The sequence below is a fragment of the Clarias gariepinus genome, chromosome 14 (assembly GCF_024256425.1).
Source record: "Clarias gariepinus isolate MV-2021 ecotype Netherlands chromosome 14, CGAR_prim_01v2, whole genome shotgun sequence".
Taxonomy (NCBI): domain Eukaryota; kingdom Metazoa; phylum Chordata; class Actinopteri; order Siluriformes; family Clariidae; genus Clarias; species Clarias gariepinus.
In genome coordinates, this window is record NC_071113.1 from 29,869,831 (window position 1) to 29,890,416 (window position 20,586).

At 38.4% G+C, this 20,586-nt stretch overlaps 2 protein-coding genes across 6 annotated transcripts; one reads left to right on the plus strand and one right to left on the minus strand.

Moving 5' to 3' along the window:
- Nucleotides 1-644: 644 nt before the first annotated feature.
- On the minus strand, nucleotides 645-11,458 carry zgc:92749 (Elongation of very long chain fatty acids protein 6-like). Its single transcript, XM_053511796.1, has 4 exons — nucleotides 11,312-11,458; nucleotides 7,039-7,170; nucleotides 5,508-5,659; nucleotides 645-1,536 (listed from the first exon to the last, which is right to left on the minus strand). Exons 1-4 carry the CDS (start codon nucleotides 11,395-11,397, stop codon nucleotides 1,094-1,096), a joined length of 813 nt encoding a protein of 270 aa, XP_053367771.1. The 5' UTR covers nucleotides 11,398-11,458; the 3' UTR covers nucleotides 645-1,093.
- A 195-nt stretch (nucleotides 11,459-11,653) lies between these two features.
- uros (uroporphyrinogen III synthase) lies at nucleotides 11,654-20,500 on the plus strand. 5 transcript variants are annotated; one of them, XM_053512320.1, is made up of 10 exons: nucleotides 11,654-11,733; nucleotides 12,310-12,386; nucleotides 13,783-13,866; nucleotides 15,367-15,463; nucleotides 16,958-17,029; nucleotides 17,599-17,673; nucleotides 17,797-17,880; nucleotides 18,206-18,291; nucleotides 18,539-18,637; nucleotides 19,544-20,500. In XM_053512320.1, exons 2-10 carry the CDS (start codon nucleotides 12,324-12,326, stop codon nucleotides 19,673-19,675), a joined length of 792 nt encoding a protein of 263 aa, XP_053368295.1. In that variant the 5' UTR covers nucleotides 11,654-11,733; nucleotides 12,310-12,323; the 3' UTR covers nucleotides 19,676-20,500. The 5 variants fall into 5 exon arrangements, with proteins under 5 accessions (XP_053368295.1, XP_053368294.1, XP_053368292.1 ...); XM_053512319.1 differs by having other exon boundaries at nucleotides 11,655-11,733; nucleotides 12,307-12,386; XM_053512317.1 differs by lacking the exon at nucleotides 11,654-11,733 and adding an exon at nucleotides 11,781-12,024 and having other exon boundaries at nucleotides 12,307-12,386.
- The last annotated feature ends 86 nt before the right edge of the window (nucleotides 20,501-20,586 follow it).

The window sequence follows — 20,586 nt, forward strand, 5'->3', positions numbered from 1 at the left end:
GATGGATGAATGGGTATATTGCGGGATTTATGAATGGATAGATGAATAGATGGATGCATGAATGGATAAATAGGTAGATGGGTATAATTAATACTAAAACTAAATTCTTAAATAGATGGATGGATAAAAAGGGATAATTCTCAATTCATGACTGGACATATGGGTATACTGTTTCATTCATGAACAAATTGATAGATGGATGGATGGATGGATGGATGAACATATGGGTAGATGGACATACTGTTGCATGCATGAACAGATAAATATTTGGACAGGAAATACACTGAGGATATATAAAACACAAGTTCTATCTAGAGTCTATTAGTTGTGTAATACTACACTATGATCAAATAAAAAGCTGTAAACAAAGTTGACAGTTCGGAGCATTAAATATAGGGATCTAATAGAAGATCAGACTCCATGTGACAGTCTATATTCAGTCTATAAGTATAAACATCACTGCTTAGATACATAGAACACCGGTGCCACAGTGTGCTTCTCTGGAGCTCATTTGTGATCCGGGACAGTTTAGTAACCTGAATAAACTATATATAAGAGCTCGATATGAATATATCTGGACTGGCATGAGAGTTATACAGTTCTCCTTACTGGCCATTATGAGGTAACGTGAAAGGTCAATTAGATCAAATCAGTTAGAGATAATAAAGACAGGTACAGTTTGCACTGTACCACCAGAGGGCAGTGTCTGACTGCATGATTATTACTACATGATTGACTACTGTAAACATTTACTGTAGTCCTGTGTGCTCAAGTTCAAGCATTTTATACAGAATCACTTTCATGGATAGTATAATAATAATTAAAATTTGTCCGATTTATATATAATGTTTTGTAACCGTCAAATCAATAGCTTGCAATAACTACAGTATGTTACAATGTGCACTTTGTTCATATGGTGTGTGTTTTAATTATTTTGGTCTATTACACTAATTATGCAGTGTAAACCTGGCCTAACTGCACACTTCATGAAACATACACACCATAATCCAAACCATGAACAGACAGAAGACAGAAAGCTACAGTAATTAGACAGACAGACAGAAAGACAGCACCGGCTCCTGTCCAACAGACCCTATTCAGCTTTAACTCTCCTCTCCCTGGCCGTCTCGTTCTTCCCCCTGTTCAGGTACGACTGGTAGAAGAAGGAAACGAAGAGCAGTAGGTAGCTGAGGTACATGATCGAGCCCCAGGTGATGTTGCTGTCCGTGGATCTGCACACCGCGTCGTTCTGCCAGAGGTACACGAGCATCAGCACCACCAGGCCCACAGCCATCTGTAGAATCTGGAGGGTGGTGATGATGATGGCGCAGGGCCGAGGAAGACGCAGGCCGGCCGCTTTCGCTGCATAGTAGGTGTACATGAGCGAGTGCACGGTGAAGTTCATGGTGATGAACCAGCACCCTCCCGCGACTCTGTCTCTGTAGGTGTACCAAGTGTACAGCAGCACTGTGATGTGGTGGTACCAGTGCAGGAAGATCAGACGCTGCTTACGCAGAACGATGAACACTGTGTCTCCTGGAGGGAAAGAACACGGCGCAGAACCAAGCATCAAGTTCAGGACAGTTCAGGCTGGATGGTACTGTACTGTATGTGCATGCATGCAGGTTATAAATGAGATAATTTTCTATAAATAATGTTTCTCTACTCCAGTACTTTAATGTCTGTTTGTATAATCTCCTTTTGTTTACATTTATTGTAAAGTGTCCTTAACCTCTGGAAAGGCGCTATATAAAAAAAAAATCATATTATTATTATTATTATTATTATTATTATTATTATTAATGTTGTTGTAGTAACAACCCTAATCACTATTTATTTCTGTATCTACATGTAGGTTATAATATATCAATTTTTTTATCTATTCTATGCATGCATTTTTATATTTTTGCTTTAATTCTTACCCTCTTTCAATTATAAATTGTACACATTTTTCTTAATCAGAAGTTAACAATCAAACATCAACTAATCATTAACAATTAACAATAAAAAATGCAAATTTTTTACTCTATTTAGGTTTTTATTTACACAATTCTAGCGGCACAATCCCAACTTATAACTTATAACTTATAACCAACCTATAATCTGAGACACATTAATGAGGCTAGTGCTTTACCTAAGCTGTCTCAAGGCCGCTAAAAATACAGCGCACAGTAATCATGCATCACCCGTAATGCGAGTGAGCCCTCTTGTGGTGGCACTTTAATACAGGTATTCCGTGACCTATAAACAAGTTCCAGTCCAGGAGCACGTTCGTAAGACGGATTTGTTCTTAAGTCCGACACAGTTATGCTTATACGCCTTTTAGACATTGTACAATGTAAAGCATACCAATCTACAGTACTTGGCTAAATCTTCGTCCCCTATCCGCACATTGCAATCATGTGGCCAAAAACCGTAACCGCACCCGAGGAAATAAATCTCACACGTGTCAAATATAACAAAGTTGTCTTATGCCTTTAAATCAGGAGGGGAATCCTGGATGCCATTTTGTCTCTGTGCTGTTTGTGCTTAGACTGTTTTCCATTGTATTGGACTGTGAGCTCTGTTTTGTTGAGGATTTTCCAAAATTAGGATAAATCACCATCAGGTCAGCTTTACAGGACAGACAAACATTTTCTATCATTGTGCTCCCGGACTATGTGGTAATGTCGACTCATTTCTCCCGCGCACACACACACACACACACACACACACATATATAATATACCGGACTTTAGACATTTTATACATTCACTTATACACTGAAAATATTGTTATCTGGTACACTGCAGTGTAAATTTGTTGTACAATACAATTAAGCTACTTCTGCGATTTTTCCGCATCTACGAATGTTTGCAGAATCGCAGTCCGTTCATATCTACGGAAATTTGTAACTCGAAGGTTTATAAGCTGGGGACAACCTGTATGTAAAACAAATATTATCAATTGCAGCTCTTCTTAGTTGCTTTGCTTCATTTCTGAAATCAGGACTGAAATTCTAAAAAAAAAAAAACATCTTGTACAATCTTCACATCATTGAGCTGAATCTGGACTTCACCTATAGAGACGAACGCTTGAAGCGTCCGATCAGCCAGTTCTCTAAAATACCTGGTTGCCATGGGAACGGCATGTGTGACGACGGTATGTTAGAGCAGATGATGGATAAGACCCCCATGAAGGTTCTTTCAGCGCAGTGTTGTGAGGTGGAGGAGAAGCTGTGGGCCTGAAGGACAGGACCATCAGGAAGTGCAAAGTATAGTAACAGAGCTGTAATTCCTCACACTCCACCGCATCTACAGTACGGTTCGGCCTGAGCAAAGCTCCCTGCGTTCACATTTCTAATCTAGTATTGTTTTCTCTTTGTGCTGTTCGGCGGACTGAAACAGTCTTGTCTTTCTTGTCTGTCAACAAATTTGAGGATATTCAGTAAAAAGTGTGGAAGTGGATGGTGTACATTCTCTTGCGATCAATAGTGCACATGTAGTAACACGTAAGTGCAGCTTTTAATCACCCTCATCGAATCCTTAGCCGTCTGTCTTATTCTGACGCCACTAACATGTTCACTGACATAAATACATACTTCTGAGAGATAGACAAACTATTTCGATCTAGTTACATGCCTGTGCAGGTAATGCATTGTGCTGCGCTGTTCGTACTAACAGTTTTAAGAAATGCACTTGCTCCAAAGCCACTAAGAAAAACTGCAATCCCTTTGAATTGGTTGAATTCCTAACAGCAATGAATTGATTAATGATATGATCATTGTGATCATAATGAACATTCACATCTGTACTTTACTTTGTGCCTTATCTTTTATGTACGCTGCTAAAGCGCTCTAATGTTTCTAAGGATCAATAAAGTTTGATCTTATCCTATCTTACATTTTGAGGAATTAGCGAAAGCCACTATGTGACAATGTTTATTGCTGAACTTTAAAATTAAATATGGCTCACTTCCTTTAACATTTCAAAATAGTTTATATCTCAATATAAACTTATACACTGATCAGCCATAACATAATGACCACCTGTGTAATATTGCCAGCATAACTGTGATGCACTGTGTGTTTTGACATCTTACTATTGGAACCAGCATTAATCTTTTTCTTAATTTGACCTTCTATTGGATCAGACTACACTACACTTGGCCACCCATGACCCTGTCGCCAGTTCACCGGTTTTCCTTCCTTGGACCACTGCAGCCCAGGAACATCCCACTCGAGCTGCAGTTTTGGAGTTGCTCTGACCTAGTCGTCCAGCCCTCACAATCTGGCCCTTTTCGCAGTAGCTACATTTTCAATAGAAGTGGGTGGAATAAATTAGGCATCAAGTGAACACTTTGTTCTTGAAGTTGATGTGTTGGAAGGAAAAAAAAAATGGGCAAATTGGTAAGAATTTGGGTGACAAGAGCCAGATTGTGACGGCTAGATGACTGAGTCAGACCAACTCCAAAACTGTAGCTCTTGTTGAATGTTCCCGGTTCGCAGTGGTAAGAACATACCAAAAGTGATCCAAGGAAGGAAAAAGGTGAACGAGCGACAGGGTCATGGCTCTCTGATGCACTGGGGGAGTGAAGGCTGGCCCGTGTATTCCAATCCAATAGAAGAGCTACTGTAGATCAGCTTGATAAAAAGGTTAATGCTGGTAAGATGTCAGAACACACAGTGCATCACTGTTATAATGGCAAAAGGGGACCTAATCAATATTACGCAGGTGGTCATAATGTTATGGCTGATCAGTGTATCATAATATGATCAAATACATACAATACATAAAAACAGTTTCGAGAGTTGGGCTTCTCCAGTGACCCCATTCTTAAATAATGGGAGGGAAAAAAGCTAATTTGACATAATGTTCCACAAAACTCCAAAAATGTGCAGGATAAAATTATTGGCACCCTTTCAAAATGTTGTTGTTTTGGTTGTTTTGCTGCCTCTGGCACTGGGTGCCTTGACTGTGTGCAAGACATCATGAAATCTAAGAATTACCAAAGGATTTTGGGTCACGATGTAGGGTCCAGTGTCAGAAAGCTGGATTGCGTCCGAGATCTTGGGTCTTTCAGCAGGACAATGACCCTAAACATACTTGAAAAAGCACATTTTGGGAGTTTTGTGTGACATTATGTCAAATTAGCTTTTTTTCCTCCCTTTTTTTGTTTTGTTCCAATGCACGCAAAGAGAATAAACATGTGTATAGCAAAGCATGTATTAATGCAATACTTTTCTGTGAGAAATACTTGATTTTCTGGAAAAATTTCTGGGGTGTCAACAATTTTGACCATGACTGTATACACAAAACAGCATAATGATCTTGTAAATAAGTCATAACTATAATTTATTGCGTGTACACCTTTTGCTGAAACAAGATAGAGTATAAAAAACGTATAAATTATACAATAACAATTTAAAAATGTAGAGTAATATGTTGTTAAACAAAAACGAGTCAGCTCTTCCTGCACGCTGTGTTTGTGTCAGAGTTTTAAACTAAAAGTAAAAAACACGTCCTCACCGAACTCGGGCACCTTGCTGATGGTGAAGGCGTAGGCCCAGAACTTGCTGATGGGGGCGGTGTATAAGTCTGTGTCACACACGGTCTGTCTGAATCCGGCGGTGCTGAGGAGGCGCAGCATGTAGGAGCCGGTACGCAGTGTTCCTATTATACTGACAACGAACACACATCACTCTGCTCACTCACACTGACGCATGAAAAATCGATAAACAGTACAAGTATTAGCTTTAGATCAAATCGATTTATTGACATACAGTCGCATTCAACTGTTGAAGCTAAAACACGAACCATACATCATGTATTTTTTTTCCCCCTTACACTATAGCTTGAATAAGAAATCCTCCTGCTATGGAACTCCTAAGCCTTGATAGATTCTCACTCTCACACTCAGAAAGAAAGATGTTTCTTTTTTTTTCTGACACATTTCTCTTTCAGCAAGTCTTTCCCTGATCATGCACGCTCACAAGTCCGGATCCATAAACTAAAAGTAGTCCAAAGTATAAATTAGAGCAAATGCTCAGCTTTACAGTCTCTGACTCTGCAGAACAAGAACATCTTTTATAGTTAATTCCGACTACGGTTCGGAAGATCCCAGGTTCAAACCCCACAACCACCAAGTTGCCATTGTTGGGCCCTTGAGCGCGGCCCTTAACCCTCAACTGCTCAGGTGTGTAATGGGATAAAAATGTAAGTTGCTCTGGATAAGAGCGTCTGCCAAATGACTAAATGTAAATGTTTATGGATCCAGACTTTTGGGCCACACTGGATAATATTTGAAGTCATGACTCTCTTTAATGGGAGGCTTGGAATCTTTCCACAAGACCATTAAACCCATTAAAAGCAGAACTGGGAGGTAACTGACTCACGACATGTACTTAATTACTGCACTTAAGTACATATTTTACACATTTCACACTTCTACTTCACGACAGTTTGGCATGGCTTCATGTTACATAACCACAGTGGTGTGTAGTATTTGAAGCAGGAATTAATAGTCGCAACCTGCTGACTATTTAGTGTCTCCTCCGAGACATGACATGAGAGAGAGAGACAATTTAATTTTCTATTTAAAAAAAAAGGATGCTGTGAGCTAATGCAAGCTTTGTACTTTTGATACTTTGATACTTTTGTACTGTAAATGTTTAAGTAAAGTTAAGTTTTACACTACAGAAATTTGACAATGACTATACTTTTTTTAATGATAACTTTTTATTAATTTATATTAAAGGCCCGTTTAAAGGTAGAGCAGCTTCACAGATTAACCTGGAGACGACTTTCAAAAAAGTTAAACAAACACCTCCTTATCAACATATACAGTAGATCAACAATTACACATGTCTATTTATGCGGCACCTCCACTGTACAGCTATCACCTTATTGTTTCCATGGTAACAGCTCATTTATAGCACATCCTGTACTAGTATAACAGTACAGCTGTAGAGTTTTAATAAAAGTATAAATAACAGACTCACTGCCGTATAGAGTTATAAAGACCGTGTCTTGGGTAGAAATCACGATCTCCTGAGCTCACCTGAACACAGCCAGGCTGAAGGACCAGAGCACCAGCGGAACACGCAGGTCCCACTTCTGTCTGTCTCTCATCAGGTACCGGCCGAGGAATATCACCACAGCATACAGAGCGGACAGTACAAAGGACAAGGTCCTGTAACACACACACACACACACACAAACACACACACACACACACACACACACACACACACACACACACACAAACATTACAGTATAAAGTATAGATCTATTCAGACACAGTGATGCCTGAATCTCATGCAACAGACAGACATTATGACAGACAACAAGCATAAAATCAGACAAAAAGACAGACAGACAGACAGACAGACAGGCAGACAGACACATAACCATACAGATAGACAGGCAAACAAAAGAAATGCGGTCAGACAGAAAGACAGACATTATGACAGACAACAAGCATAAAATCAGACAAAAAGACAGACAGACAGCCAGACAGACAGACAGCTATACAGATAAACAGGCAAACAAAAAATGCAGTCAGACAGACAGACAGTACAACATGCAGCCAGATACTAAAGAGTGACAGGCAGGCTGACAAGAAATAACAATCTCAGACAGCTATGTGTGGAAGACTAATATGTAGATAATAGATAAGAAATCAGACAAGCAGACTGTGAGACAGACAGACAGACAGGCAGACAGACAGATAGGGGCAGGCAGACAAATGCATAGACAAGTAGACAGACAGACAGCTAAGAAAGCAGACAGGTAGACCTAGTAAATAAGTTAAATAAGTTTTAATTATTGTCATCCTCCATGAAAATCAACAAATTTAGTGAAGACGCTTCAAAAATTCTTTATTGTATTCATTTTTTAAGTTCCAGACTATTTATTGCTAAATTGTTGGCATCCCTATCATATTAGTTAAAGAGGCTTTGAAGCTGATCAACTTCTGTTGGTTTGGTGACGTATGATATCCGCAGCACATCTAATATAAAAATGAGATAAGGACCAGGACAAAGGTCAGTGACAGGAGTTACTCCACCTGAACTCTGTCTCATTGCACACTGCTGGTGTTACACAACGCTCGGTGAGTTCAGTGAATCACCACATTCACCAACGTCTCACTGCCGCCTGGCACCGGCGTCAGATGCAGTACGTCACTGACGGGCACCATCACACCATAAGTGTAAGTGATGGTTAAAGGTCTGTTCTGGACATGCACAGGGTGTGTGAGAGTGTGTGTAGTAGGGACAGTCAAGTAATGACACCATCATTACAGGACAGTTTTAAACAGGACGCAAATAAGCCATGTCCTGTTGGTACAGAGACAATTAGAGAGGCATATGCAGACAGACAGACAGACAGACAGACAGACGGATAGACAAATGGTTAGGCAGACGGACACACGGATAGTCAGACAGGCAGACAAACGAGTGGAAAGGAATACAGATGTGAAGAGAGTAAAGAAATACTTATGTAAATTTAAAGTTAGGTACTTTTGTACTTTTACTTAAACACACATGTAAACAGAGGAATTCTACGTTTACTTGAGTAATATTTGACCAACGGTATCTCTACTTTTTTCCTCAAGTACAGGATTTGTGTATGTTGTCCACCACTGCTTACAAGATTTTATTAACGACTTTACAGTGTACCTAATGGAAAAGGGTTTTTTTTATTCAAATTTTTTTTTTACATTGTTTTTTTTACTTCATACACTATATATAAAAAAAATATATGCACTATTAAGAACTGCGATATAGATTATCTGATTCTCAGTGTTTAAATATTCCCTGAATAAATAAATCAATAAATAATTTATTTGGGCTTAAAAAAACAGGACTTTTGCTTAAAACATCAAATTTTATTATAAACTCTGTTGCTCTGGTATAATACACCAGGTTCTTGATTACCAGGTCATCATTATTATTGAGTACAGTATCTGGTATATTATTACTCCACAGGATGAAATAAAAGATGCGATGTTACATGTCATTGTGGAATGTCATCTGTAATTGAACTACATGTGCCAAACAGAATTTCAGTTGTTTATATACTAGGAGGAAAATTATGGAAATGTGAATGAAATGTGAAAAATGTGTATGAATCAAAATGATGGAGCAGAGGAGCTGCAGTTACACCTAGGTAGAAATTAGAGAGTAGCAAGAGAACTTGTCTGAGTGTACGTACTGTGGAGCTGTACGCTTTCCCGATGGCATTAAAATGGGCTGAGCAGGTTAGTCACTGATATGTAGTGATTTGTAGTGACTCAGCGGCAGCACTTCATTTAATCTTAAGTACAGACAGGTACAGGTACAGCCAGAAGCCAAAAGGTGTATGAAATCTTGAAAGGACGCATTAGACGTTTTAAACCGGGCTAGTCTGGAAAATCGGCTTTAAGAAGCCAGATGAGGGAGAATGTAACCTACTGTACCTACTGGATTCCAGCCACTTAACAAATAATAATAAGAAGAAATATGCACTTGAACACCCCCTCTAATTCCATGGTGTTTCCTAAAGGTGTTTCTACATTGCGGCAAATTAATACTGAAGGCGTTTATTATCCAAAACACACAATAATCTCCTTTAAACAGTTGATATTGAGATGTATATCTGCTACTTCTGCTCTGTGAAGCTTCATAACGGCTCTATTCTGAGCTGCTGGTTGTTAATTGGTGATTTCTGAGGCTGGTGACTCTAAATGAACGTCTCCTCTGCAGCAGAGCTCAGTTTTGGTCTTGTTTTCCTGGGAAGGTCTTCCTGAGAGACAGTTTCATCATGGAGCATAATGAGTTTTAAAAATGCATTTGGTAATACTGTACTTGCAAAAACTGTTCCAGAACAGCTGATTCTTGTTGTTCCTAATTAATTGCCTAAAATTCTATAAGTGTACTCTTTCATAGTTTAAAAAAAAATCCAGCATTACTATAGAATGTAAAAAAAATTATTCAAACTGGTGTCCAAACTTTTAAGCTTTTGGAAACAACAGCCATCATGTTCTCTGGATCAAAGATCAAAAGGATCATCCAAGCTGTTATCAGCATCGGGTCCAAAAGCCAGCATCACGGGATCGGATTGTGCCAGCGCCCGTGGCATGGTTGCTGTATCTGTGTGGGACCAAAAAAATATGTTCTTTTTTGGAGAAACATATGCTGCCATCCAAACAACATCCCTGTATTTTCCGGCAGGACAACAGAAAACTGCATTTTGCTGGGATTACACACTCATGGATGCTAAACACAGAGTACAGGTGCGAGACTGGCCTGTCTGCTCCAACTGAGGGTGTGTAATGCATTATAAAGTGTAAAATATGGCCACGAAGACCCGTATAACTGCACAGCTGACAACCTGCATAATGAGGCATGGGGGAAACTCCTGCTAGATAAACTCGACCAACAGGTTTCTTCAGTGCCCAAATTCTTAAAAGGTGTTACACATCAATAAAGTCAACTGTCCTAACTTTTTTAGAGAAAGTTGCAGCAACCAGATTTGGAATGATTGCATATTTACAAGAACATATTTACAAGGTGAAGAGAATTAACAGATGACTAATCTTTTTGATTTATTCACACTTTTTTTTTTGAATTGGGGTTGTAGATGGATAAATAGATACAGACAAGCAGACAGACAGGTAGAAGGTAAAAAGATATAGAGAGAATTAACATGATATTGGAAAAATTTGAAAAATCTGTAACAAAATGAGACAATCATAAATGTGCTTTATATATATATATATATATATATATATATATATAACCATAATAAACATTCTTTTGGCTGCTCCTGATCTGCACACAAAACAAAATCTGATCTTCAGATCCCCAAAACAACAAAATATAGCCTTAGTTGCCTGAGCCACCACTCCCCTAGACTGTATATTAATTGATTCATTGATTCACTAATTGATTTATTGATCCACTGATTGATTCTGATTCAATAACTAATTATGAAGATCAAGCTTTTTTATTTTTCCGTATCTGATAACGATATTAAAACTTGGAGAGTCATAATAATCATCTCTTTTTTTTCTTTAAAAACTACTAACTACTAATTAACCCCTACCTAACTAACAAACTTTAAAGATAAGTTACAAAGTTACTCCTAGTAAGTAAGTTCTAAGTAGGGCTAAAAACTTTTAACCCAAAAAGTAACTCCTAATCGACAAATATTGAAATCTAAAAACTACCAAGTATCTCCTGTCTAATTGTTTCATCGATTTGACTCATTGATTCACTAATTGACTCATTGATTCACTAATTGACTCATTGATTCACTGACATTAAAAGTGGATGGGTCAGTTTACTCACCAGTTCTCTTCAAACCATTTAAATGCACTATTTTCATCGAAGTGCCGCTCGAAGTCATAAAGCTCTGGAAGCAATGTCTTATTCATGTTTTTTTTTTCTGTCTCAGTTTTAAAAAGACTCTTTGGTTAAGAGAATAAGTTGCACTCCAGCGACTGTCACTCAATAAATCCACACAATCAGGGTGTGTACCGCGTACCACCCTCCAGCGTCACCTTTTTTCATGTTAGCCAATCAGAGCGAGGGGGGCAACGCGGTACTAGCTAATCAGCGATCAGAAGGCGGGACGTAAATACGCAGGCAGCCAATAGGATGAGTCTGATCTCTAACACTTCCTTGTTGTTCTTTTAAAATACGGATCTCGACCGGAAGAAAAGCTATTTCTCAAAATAAAAATACGCTGGAATTTTTATCTTAATCAAATGGTGCGTTTATAATAAAACATATTTATGATAAATATTTTTAAGCCCAGTATGTATGGCTAGCAACGCATAAGTCTCCGAAAAGCTCTGAAGTCTACATTCGAGCTCTAACTTTGAATCAGAGGTCACGTGTTACTCGGTTACTTTACAGATAAACAGCGTTTGAAGTGTGTTTTATAGTAACTGATGTGGTGTTTGATCTTAGTCTTAGTTGAAATAAAGTCTAACACGAGACGAAGAGAAAGTGTACACGCCTAATACGTCTCCCTCGCATGTTGTGAGCAGAAACTAAAGGTTTATTTTATATAATATTATTTCTATTAGTCACATTTAGTGCTTGTATTTAAAACAGTTAATCCATTATAAGAGCCACGTGTGGTGTTTCAGCAGCTTGCATTGCCCTGTGTGTGTGTGTGTGTGTTATCAGCCTGGTGCATGTGGGTGTTTAAAGGCGTTGTTCTTTGTGTATTGTGCTTACTCACTGCTTATAACCGTTCATAAGCATGCACACTGTCCCTGTGTCCCACTGTCCCTGTGTCTCACTGTCCCTGTGTCTCACTGCACTGCTTTGTCTAGTAGCTACAGGTGACAGAATGAAGGTGCTGGTGTTAAAGGAACCCCGAGAGAGCGAGAATGAGACGGATCCGTACATCAAGGTACTGTAAGTTCCTCTTTAATATTACAGTACTGTAGAAGATCCACCTGTCCTGCATGTCTTAGTGTTTTCTCTTATTTAACACACCTGATTGAACTCATTCGGGACTGGGTAATTATCTGAATTAGATGTACTGTAAGAGCAATCTGTCCGTAAATACTGTACATAGACAGACCCATACTGTACACGCCACTCCATATTTCATCTACCTCTGTATGTACTGTAGAAGCTCAATGGTTTACTTTATTAGACTTGGATCATAAATAAGTGTGGACTGTTAAACACCTCTTTTTTTTTTTTTTTTGCTATATTTTGTCAGGTGATGTCAAGTTTTTCTTTGCCTGAAAGTGTAGTGTGCATTGTCATTACTTTTCTTTTATTCATTCATTCATTCATTCATCCATTCATATTTCCTCCTCCCTCCCTCTTCGGTCAGCACTGTGTCCAGGTCAGGATGGCAGTGATTTGGTGCAAACATTTATTTTAGTCATTTTAGTAAAAACAGCATGATATACTTTTTGTCTTTCCCAGTATCCGATAATGTTATTCAAACCTTGAGAATAATGTCTGATATAAATAATTATCTTATATTTCTTTCTTTAAAACTACTAACTACAAGTTATCTCCTAAATATCTAATTAACAAACTTAAAAAATCATTAAGTTACTTCTAACTAACTGACTTTAAAATGCCATTAATAATCTCCAAACTTTAAATAGCACCAAGTACATCCTAACAAACAAACTTACTAACGAACTTTAAAAGCTACCAAGTAACTCGTAAGTAACTTTAAAAACTAGCTTTTTAAATAAATTCCTAACCACAAAGCATCTTCTAACTTTCTGGTCGAAAACTACGAAGTAACACTTTACTAACTGCAGTAACTACAAACTACCAAGTAGCTCTTAACTAACTCATTTTAAAAGCTATTTTAAATTTATCAAAAAAATAAATAAATAAACTACTAACCACAAAGTACAGTAACTCCAAACTAACTTAGAAAATAAGAATAAATAAATATGAAGAAACACCCAACCAACTAACTTTAAGCTATTATATATAGATAATTTCTAAAACATAGATTAAAAACATTACTTCTAAATAAGTAACTTTAAAAAACTACTAACTACTAGATAAGTCTTAACTAACATCCCTTCAAAACTTTTCTTTCTTTTTTTAAAAGCTCTCAACCCTTTTTAAAATGATTACAGGACAAATACATGTAAAGGTAGCACTTGTCCTTGACCACAGCTTTCACACAGAGCTCACTTACACAACAAATGTAATAAAGTATAAAAAATTATAACACTCAGTCCTAACCAAGTAAAGATACAAATTACACAAGAGATACAGTTCATGTAAAATGAGAGAGGCTTAAAGACACTGGTATGTTGCAGGAGCTGGCGGCATGTGGACACTCGGCCACACTCGTCCCCGTCCTGGCGTTTCAGTTCGTCTCTCTGGATCAGCTATCATCTCGGGTTAGTATCAGACCACGTACGTCCCTGTGCCCCAGCAGTCATGATGTTTTGCCTGATTATACAGTACATTGTTTTGTTTTCTCAGCACTTAATCCGTGCTCAGGAACGCCTGGCAGCACTAATCACTTCCTCTTCATTCTTACATAACACACAGCAGCCGTCCGTATTTATTCTAGTGTGATAAAAAAAAATTGCTGTTAAGAAATGCTGGATTATTTATTTATTTATTTATTTATTTATTTATTTATATACACAACAGCGCCTCTGCTGGCCAATAGTAAATACGCACAAAAGGCAGGAAAAAGTGAGAAGCGAGTCGAGGGCTGTTTTCTTTCTCACCCAGGGTGTAAAATCATGTAGGCAGTCAGTAAGAGCTCGGTGATTCCTCAGAGTGACAGAGTGACGCGCCTCCAAGATTAGACCTCCATCTGCGCTGCTATAAAGATTTGACTCAATGAGTTTTGTGTAAAAACATAATAGAGATCATCTAATCGTAGCGCGTCTTGGTATTTGGCAAATAGAACCTCGGTCGAACAACACTATGAATGTAAAACTGTGGCCGATACCCGAGTACCCCTTCCTGCCTCCACAGGATATAAGAGGGTAAGTTGCAGTTGGGTGATGCTAATCATCAACGCTTGATTAATTGATCATCAGCAGGTGTGCAGACGTCTATAAAAGCAGACGTTTTGGCAGTTTCCTGGTCTAAAGTTTTTCAGGTGTGTCAGTCGAACATGAAGATAAAAAGGTTCATAAAATAATTTCCAAACAATTCTATAGTGAGTAAGATTATTCACAAATGGAAACCATTCAAGACAGTCCTGCCAGGAGTGGACGTCCCAGCACATCCACACCAAGGTCAGACCTCGCAGTGCTCAGAGAAATACAACATAATCTAGGAGCTACATCTCTGACCCTCCAGGCCCCGGTGAGCGTGTTTAATGTTAAAGACCATGACGGCACAATTAGCAGAAGACTGAACAAGTACAGTGTGTTTGGGCGGACTGCCAGGAGAAAACTCGATGTGAGAGACTGATAAAGTCATAGAGGGAACCATCACCATAAGTTATTGCTGCTAAAGCTCGAGCTACGAACTATTACATTGGGGGGGTGGGGCGGTATTTAGTATTGACCTCATGTTTTTTTTTCATGGCTTCATTTGCAGTAAGTAAATAATGGCGCAGTGAAAAAATGTATATGTGGATGTACTGAGACCCGATATGACCCGATCAAATAATTTTAAATATGATTTGACAGAAAAACATAGAATTAAAAGAGGGGGCACTAACTTTTACACCTGACTGTAGATCACTTGATGTATAATCAGTAACAGAAATTACACAGAAAGGACAGATGATTTCCCTCTGGTTAGTTGGAATCCAACATTAGGGCTACATGTTGTATAACACATTGTATAACTCAGCAGCTTGTCAAGTTAGCCGTAGCGTGTTACTGATCATGTGTGTGTGTGTGTGTGCGCGCGCGTATGTGTACATGCAGATATTTCACCCAGAAAGACACGGGGGGCTCGTGTTCACCAGTCCCAGAGCGGTCGAGGCTGTGAAGCGCTGTATTGAGAGCAGTACACGCAGAGAAGGTCGGTGTGTATGTGTGTGTGTGTGTGTGTGTGTGTGTTCTCTTTATTGCATTTTTAAACATAATTGAAAAGAAAAAAGAAATCACTTCAATAAATAAAATCATCTTTTTTTTCTATTCCAAGTAGTTTAATTTTATTTTTATTTATTTTTTTATTAGAAACAATAAATATATTTATTATATATAATTTTTTCACAAACAGGAACCACTGAACCAGTTAACTTCTTATCTACTCACTTTACATATTTATATTTATTGTTTGTTTCCCAGGTTTTACTTATTATTTACATATATTTCCTACACGTCAGCCATAAAATTAAAACTTGAATAACATCACCTGTCGCGGGTATTTAACAAAACTCTACCACCTGTACTGCATCAACGATCCACCAGAGGGCGAAAGTCATGTACAGTATTAGATGCTTCAGTACACAACTTGTTTCTCAGGTGAACTCAGGTGTAACGCCGTCTGAACTCACTGGTTTACGCCATGTGTCCTGGATCTTATATGTAGGAAATAAAACGTTATTTTAATGATCACGTACAGAAGAGTTTTTAAAACGTCTTTAAAGATGTAGAGTCTTTAATAAAGAGCTCATTACTAACACAAATAAAGCTCATGACAAACTTGTAAAAGTTTATTTACTGTATATTAGTCTTTATATTTATTATAAACTGTAAAACATCATACTTTATCAACTATTACAGCAACGAAAAACTTGTTTTATAAATAGTAATATTAATAATAAATGCTTCCTGTGTCTGTATATAATTTAAGATAATAGATATAATATTCTTCAGCAAAGGATATTTTAGTGTGCGGTCATGTTCCTCTGCTCATATTTAAACATTTACAGCTCCAATATATACTGTACATATATCATGTCCTTAAAAAATAACATAAAGTGATTTTTGTTTAGTTTCACCCAAAAGCCGTAAAAAATTAAAGTGTGATTTTTTTTTTTTATAATACAATTATTACTTATGAAAGAACCAGTTGTTTATTATTGCAGTAATACCCCAGATTGGCCACTAGGTGTCAGATGTCATCTGATGTTAATTCCAGTTGAGAATTATTATTTTTTTTTTAACTCTTTGTACTTTGAACAGTGTTTTTTAGGAACAGGTTAAAGTTCAGGGTTTATAAACAGGTTTTGTGTGGACCCTTCTGGAAGTCTGATGTAGAAGCGTTGGAGAGAGTACTCATAGCGCTGAAACTCTGTGGAAGTTAAAGACTAATTAGTTAATTGTGTAATATATTATCCTCCAGTTTATTGTTTATTATTATTATTTTGCAATGTTGTGGATTTGGTTAACAATTATTTAAATAGATTTTTTTTACTCCAGGGTCTTTAAAAAAAGACCAGGATCTTCAAACATAGAATCTCTGACCCATGGTTCCCCTGTGTGTGTGTGTGTGTGTGTGTGTGTGTGTGTGTGTGTGTGTGTGTGTGTGTGTGTGTTCTGTTTTTATTATTATTATTATTATTTTTAGAGTGGAACTCAGTGAAAGAAGAGTGGAACGCTAAATCTGTGTATGTGGTGGGGAAAGCGACGGCGTCATTAGGTAACACACACACACACACACACACACACAAATGCCAATGTCTTATAAAAACAAGAAGAAAAATAACATTACAATTATTTACATAGATTAGCTTTTAATTTATTTTAATTAATCATTTTTAAAAATACATTTGAATAATAATAACTATAATATATAAAATATACAGTAACTAACATAATATAATATATAATCTTACTTTATTGCCCCTTAAATTGATAATAAAATATTTTTAGCTCAACAATATTGAATAAAAAGTCTGATAAAGTCTGACAGGCGGCGACTTTATTTCCATTTGTATTGATGCATCACAGCATCTGTGTGAGTGTGTGTGTGTGTGTGTGTCCTGTGTGTGTGCTGGGTGCTGGGTGTAATAACGGCTCTATAAAGTGACTCACGCAGCCGTAACACTCAGGATGTTTGTACACTTTACACCGAGCTGACACACACACACACACACACACACATATACACCTGCTGTCTTTCTCTTTACTACCACAGATTAGCTAATGATCTGCTCATTAAAGTGTGTGTGTGTGTGTGTGTGTGTGTGTGTGTGTGTGTGTGTGTAGTTGAGGCTGTGGGCCTGAAGCCGCTGGGTGAACACACGGGCACGGCTGACGTTCTGTCTCGGCTCATCATCGAGAGTAAGAACACAAACACAACACAGAACACTCGGTACACTTTAGTAACGTTACCATATATATGAACTTATTGTCATGTTTAAGTCATGTTTGTGTGTGTGTGTGTGTGTGTATGTGTGTGTGTAGGAGAAAATGCCACATCCCTGCCTCTGTTCTTTCCCTGCGGCTCTCTGAAAAGAGAAGTGCTGCCCACCACACTGAGACAACACGGTGAGACAGCACAGAGTGTGTGTGTGTGTGTGTGTGTTTTCACTACTAATTACAGAACAGTGTCTGACTGGGGGCTCTTACTGTACATGAAGAACATTAGCAAGTCATCTCTCTCTCTCTCCCTCTCTTTCTGTCTCTCCCCCCCTCTCTCTCCCTCCCTCTCCCCCCCTCTCTCTCCCTCTCTCCCTCCCTCTCCCCCCCTCTCTCCCTCCCCCTCTCCCCCCCTCTCTCCCCCTCTCTCCCTCCCTCTCTCTCCCCCTCTCCCTCCCTCTCTCTCCATCGCCTGGTGTTTGTTTGTGTTCCTGTCGCTCCTCCCCCTCCTCAGGTGTTCCTCTGGAGACCCTGACGGTCTACGAGACGGCTGAGCATCCAGACCTGGAGAGAAACATCACACACTACTTCAGCGAGCAGGTGAGACTCACTTACTTAGTTAGGCTAGTTTAGGTTAGGAGGGGGTGTGGCTTGGTGAGTTTCGAACGCTATTGGCTGGTGTGTGTCAGTCAAACTCACCAACACTTCCTGTTTCAAAAGAATTGGCACTTTTATGTAATAAGTAACGACATGTATACAAGTGTCTATATGAAGAATTAATGTATAATAGTGGTTTAATCATGTAGAGTGTTTAATGTGTGTGTGTGTGTGTGTGTGTGTGTGGCAGGGAGTGCCAGCCAGCGTCGCTTTCTTCAGTCCGTCTGGGGTCAAGTTTTGTCTGGAGCTGGTAAAGAAGCTCTCTGGAGAGAAACTCGACCAGATGAAGGTGAGACATCACACCCGCTCGAGCTCCTGAGTTCTGATTGGCTGGAAGGTGTTGATTCTGACCCTCACAGGCTTCTATAAATGCACCATATCATTTCCATAGCAACAGTTCATTCACCAGATGTTCTGAATAACCAGACTGAGAAGACGTGTCGTGTGGTTGGTGATCTGTGAGGAGATGTTTTTGTAACGTTTTTTTACGGAAGGAGCCTCCAGTGCCAGCACTTTGCACTGTCTTTTTTTTTTTTGTCCTTTAAAATCCAGCTGTTTTTATTTATTGGGCTGGTCCTGACATTTTGAGCGTGTCCTTTTAACATTTAAATTGTCTAGATCTAACACAGATAGCAAAAAATGTTCAATACAAATCCATGTATATGAAACAAAGAAAATCCAATATTGTCAAAAAAAAGTTAATTAATCTTCGGCCCACAAACCCACTCCCCAAGCACTGGTATTCTATACTGGGATTCTGCATAATTAAAATAAATTGCTTTGACTTGAACACGCCCCCCCATTAACAAATAAAGGATGTAACTTCTTGTCTTTTAATAAATAACAAAACAAATAAATTTTTGATAAATTGCTGTCTTATAAGGGGAATAGAACACATGAGAATGTGCTGTTATAGAAAAATAATCAATGTGAGGTGGTAAGCGGTATATTTTTTTGGTCTTTTAAATTTGAAATCTTAATCTTGTTAAAACATTAACATATACTTGGGTAACATCAGTATTTTACATTCTAGTCCTGCTTGAGACACAGCAGTACAGCGCTGTACAGTACACGGGTTTACCTTTACATTCTTCAAGTGAAATTAAAGTGTTTTGGGAGCTTTAGGATTTCGGGCGGTCAACTGTATGTTGATTTGGATTGTCATTGTGTGTGTGTGTGTGTGTGTGTGTTGTAGTTTGCAGCGATCGGTCCCACCACGGCCCAGGCTCTACAGGAAGCAGGTGTGAGCGCCAGCTGCACGGCTCAGAAACCCACACCGCAGCACCTCGCCACGGCCATCACACACAGCCTGAGGCGTGACCTCTGACCCCTGATCAGACGCGGTCCGTCCAAACACCTGGGACGTCATGCCACTGAGCGATAAGAAATGCTTCACAGGTGTCTTGAAAATCTCTATACGTATAGGAAACGAACATCATTAAGCAGCTACATGCAGAGCACAATCAGGACTGCGAGAAATTACTGCGTGTGTGTTTATGAAGAAGCTGAGGTCTTGTAAAAAAAAAAAAAAAAAAAGTTATGTTTTGAAGCAAGGGAGTTGATTTAGCGTGTGTATGGACACTTGAGACACCCTGTTCTGTTGTCCATGGTGGGGTGTGTGTGCACTGGACATCATAAGAAAATGATGAATCTGTTACAATACAAATGTTTTACTAATCAGTTGTAAACTGAACAAAACCACACACACACACACACACACACACACCACCAATGAATTTGTAAAGATTTGCCATATTTCACCTTAATTTCAAAATGTATTCCTAAGTACAGGAATCAAACTGACTGATTATGAAACACAGAAATCAATAAGCAACACATCCATATAAAATGTTAGATCACTACTATAAATATTTTATTTTGCATACTTTAACTAATAGTATTCTAACATATTAAAACTTATACCCCAGGATACGTCCATGCATGTTTCCTATAGAATGAGTGTTTTTCCAGTAATTCATTCCTCTTCTGTTTGTTTAAGAATCACCGCTACATGAGTATTTGATGCACTGAAATGAGTCACTGGATTACAGTAAATAATTATGAGTGTATAAGATACAGTACATCAGTGTGAACACGAGTGTTACGTTCTGTTTGAAATGAAAACGCAAATAAAGGACAGTTTATACTTTGACACGGTGTGTTTACTCTCGCTTAGACAAGGCTGTGAGAGATGACTGGATATGCGGGGTGCCAAGGAATAAGTCATGCTGTTATGGG

Bases quoted from the DNA above. Each gene is read 5' to 3' on its own strand.
- zgc:92749 (XM_053511796.1), bottom strand. From the start codon at position 11,397: ATGAATAAGACATTGCTTCCAGAGCTTTATGACTTCGAGCGGCACTTC. The intron at 7,171-11,311 runs GTGAGTAAACTG...TGTGTGTTACAG, and splicing joins AAATGGTTTGAAGAGAACTG to GACCTTGTCCTTTGTACTGT. The intron at 1,537-5,507 runs GTGAGGACGTGT...CTTTCCCTCCAG, and splicing joins CAGCAAGGTGCCCGAGTTCG to GAGACACAGTGTTCATCGTT.
- uros (XM_053512316.1), top strand. From the start codon at position 12,234: ATGCACACTGTCCCTGTGTCCCACTGTCCCTGTGTCTCACTGTCCCTG. The intron at 15,464-16,957 runs GTCGGTGTGTAT...TATTATTTTTAG, and splicing joins GAGCAGTACACGCAGAGAAG to AGTGGAACTCAGTGAAAGAA. The intron at 17,674-17,796 runs GTAAGAACACAA...GTGTGTGTGTAG, and splicing joins GTCTCGGCTCATCATCGAGA to GAGAAAATGCCACATCCCTG.